At 38.4% G+C, this 3,342-nt stretch overlaps 1 protein-coding gene across 1 annotated transcript; it reads left to right on the top strand.

Moving 5' to 3' along the window:
- Window positions 1-411: 411 nt before the first annotated feature.
- hrh2a (histamine receptor H2a) lies at window positions 412-1,829 on the top strand. The gene has a single exon (XM_059516788.1). It carries the CDS (start codon window positions 705-707, stop codon window positions 1,812-1,814), a length of 1,110 nt encoding a protein of 369 aa, XP_059372771.1. The 5' UTR covers window positions 412-704; the 3' UTR covers window positions 1,815-1,829.
- The last annotated feature ends 1,513 nt before the right edge of the window (window positions 1,830-3,342 follow it).

The following is a 3,342-nucleotide window of genomic DNA, read 5'->3' as shown; positions in this document are numbered from 1 at the left end:
AGATAAACACACACCATTGTTGACCTGCAGGAACATAAACATAACCAGAAGATAAGATAAACACACAAGTGTTTTTCTGCTAATAAAATGGTTATGAAAGTCACGCATCTTGTCCAACAAAAACTGCATTACATTTTGCAATGATGCGTTTGGCAGATGCAAATATGTGCATCGCCTGGAATCAAATGCACAATCTTGGCATTGCTGAACTATAGGAACACCGAAAAAGCCAGAAAATAAGCTAAACACAAAAACTGCATTGCATTTGAACATCTGGAACTACAAAAAATGCATTGCATTAAATAAGCTAAACACAGAAGTTGCACTGCATTTTGAACATCTCGAGCTACAAAAATTGCATTGCATTTTGCATTAATGCATTTCGCTGATGCAACCATGTGCACTGCCAGAAATTAAACACAATTTTGAGCTACAGAAAATAAGATAAGACACACACCAACACACCTTCATTCCTAATGTTCATCTACCAATAAGACCATCAGAAAAATCACACATCTTGACTTACAAAAAAAAAGCTTTGCATTTTGAACATCTTGCGAAAGAAAAACTGCTTTGCATTTTGGCTTTATTGAGCTTCAGGAACATTCACAATGCTTAGAAAATCAGAAAAACAGAAACAAACCTGAATTTCTAGTGTTTTTATATTGATAAAACCGTGAAGAAATCACCCAAATACAAACAAAATGATATCTCAGATAGCATTAGCCGTAACGCTCTCTGTTATTATCCTACTCACTGTCAGTGGAAATATTTTGGTTTGTCTGGCTGTGTACGCGACCAGACGCCTACGTAACGTCACCAACTGCTTCATCGTCTCTTTAGCAGTTACAGACTTTTTACTGGGTGCTCTCGTGTTGCCGTTTTCCACCCTTTACCAAGTTACGGGCGAGTGGCCATTGGGGGCGCACTTCTGCAACATCTACATTTCGCTAGACGTCATGCTATGCACCGCCTCCATACTCAATCTCTTCGCTATCAGCTTGGATCGGTACTTTGCGGTCACTGCCCCATTGCGCTATCCAATGCTAGTGCTTCCATGGCGAGTTGGTGTGATTTTAGCGACAATCTGGCTGGTTTCGGTTGGCGTTTCATTTGTACCCATCCACCTAGGCTGGAATACACAAGACTTAAATGTGCAAAATATTCGCGACGGCGACCCTGCGCGAGACTGCCGGTTTGAGTTAAATCCAACGTATGCAGTGGTCGACGCATTTGCCACATTTTATCTCCCCCTGGTTGCCATGTGCTGGAGCTACCACCAAGTTTTTCGCATCGCAAGGACACAGGCGAAACGGATCATTTCTACGCAACGGGGTTCGTCATCTTCACCAGGAGCGACGATGCTCACCCTGCATGAGCACAAAGCCACAGTGACACTTGCAGTGGTGCTTGGCGCTTTCGTGGTGTGCTGGTTCCCGTATTTCACATTTTTTACAATAATGGGAATACGTAACGAAGACAACCCGCCACGGACAGCGCAGTCGGTGGTGCTTTGGCTAGGATATGCAAACTCTGCCCTAAACCCAGTACTTTACGCCACACTCAATAGAGACTTCAGGTTGGCTTATGCCAAGCTTCTCTGTGGAGGACGAGGATGTAAAACAGGAATGAGAATTCCGATGGAAACAATGGGGGAGGGGCCTATGGTTGGACACGCCCCTCTGCCAAACAGGGCGGGGCTTCTGCCTAGAACTTGCGTGCTGCTGCAAGAGATCGAAAATGGGATTACGGTCGACAGCAACACAATAACTGGTGCTACAGTTACCATTATAGCTAATGGGAATAAAAGGTAGAAGTACAAGTTCGTTTACCTGTTACAACAGAGATGGAATGAATTTAATGTGCTGTTGTTTTGTCTTATTGTCTTCGTATCTGCTCATTTATTTATCTGTCAGCAGCCTACAGTGAACCCAAGTATTAAGACAGAGTAATTAAAAATACACGTAGAAAGTGCAAATGCAATTAATTGTAACTAATTGCTAATGCTTTCTTTTTTAATGCTCTCCGGTGGCCATGAGAAGTAATAAGATATTGATAATAAGGTTTTTAAATGTGACCTGGACAAGTATATATATATATATATATATATACATACTGTATATATTGCACAAAGAAAATGAAGCCTACTTTTTGACTGCAATTCTATTGTCCCACTTAATACTTAAATTAGTTTCAGAATTACACTAATGACAATCACCATTAAGGATAATGAGAATAAATATACAACTGGATGCATTCGAGTCATAGAGTCATGACAATTGGGTTAAATGTTCTTAATGTACAAAAAAAATCTCAACTGTCTGAAAGTTTAATTTTTATTTTAGCAGATTTAAGAGAGATTGACTTGAGCGCCAGTAAATTAATTTCTTAGTATTATTTTCTTAATAATCTGTTATTTGTACTCATGCTGTTCCCAAATGGTGTTTTTATTCCCATTTGGCAGAGAGCAACAAATGTCTAAAGAAAACTCTACTATCCAAGTCTTCTGAAGCCATATGACAGCTCATTGTGAAAAAAAAAGACAAAAAAAGGGAAAAATAAATTGAAGTTGTTTTTTGCTAAAAAAAAATGTATCTAGAATCCAAAATCTTGTTTTAGTAATGAGGAATCTCTCTTTTTTTTCTCAAAAGCCTCAACAATACATCTACCTCCATAAAAGTGACTGATAATCATCATACAGGTGACAGAATCAGAATCTAGTGTCATTTGATTGAGCTTTTGATATCCAAGAACAGATGTTCTGTTTAAAGCAGGTCAAAGAAATTCATGCAGCTTCTCTTCTGTCGGGGATTTTCAACAAAATCTACACTATTCCCTGACTTGGACATGTGATAAACTATATACCTGTCCTGTTCGGATTCAGATCTGCCAGCAGGCCACAGGGAACTTTAACTAAAAAATACACACAGAAAACGTGGTGCAATTTATTGTTTAACTGTTTTCTGTAACCAAAATGATTTTCTTCTGATGCCCTCTGGTGGCCATGAGAAGTATCAAGATTATATACAGTACAAGCACTAAGAAATCTATACTGGGTGAATCTCACAATCTGTAGAAATACAAGACAGTTTGAAAGTTACTACAGAGACTAAAGAAACAGTTTACAAAGAAATATTAATGTAGTATTCACTCACCAACATACAGTATTTCTCTAAATCCAAATGCTGTTTTTATTTCCATGGAACACAGAGCTGTTTTTGATACAACAAAAAAAAAAAATGCCTGAAAAGGACAAAAAAAAAAACTTAGTGTATGAGCAATCAAAAGGACAAATACATACATGCATATGTCCAGGTCACATTTCATCTTAAATAAATAGAA

The sequence above is a fragment of the Carassius carassius genome, chromosome 29 (assembly GCF_963082965.1).
Source record: "Carassius carassius chromosome 29, fCarCar2.1, whole genome shotgun sequence".
Lineage (NCBI taxonomy): Eukaryota > Metazoa > Chordata > Actinopteri > Cypriniformes > Cyprinidae > Carassius > Carassius carassius.
Note: the sequence above shows the minus strand (reverse complement) of the source record. Positions and strands in the feature narration are given on the sequence as shown.

Excerpts from the sequence above, each read along its gene's own strand:
- hrh2a (XM_059516788.1), top strand. The coding sequence starts at position 705 with ATGATATCTCAGATAGCATTAGCCGTAACGCTCTCTGTTATTATCCTA.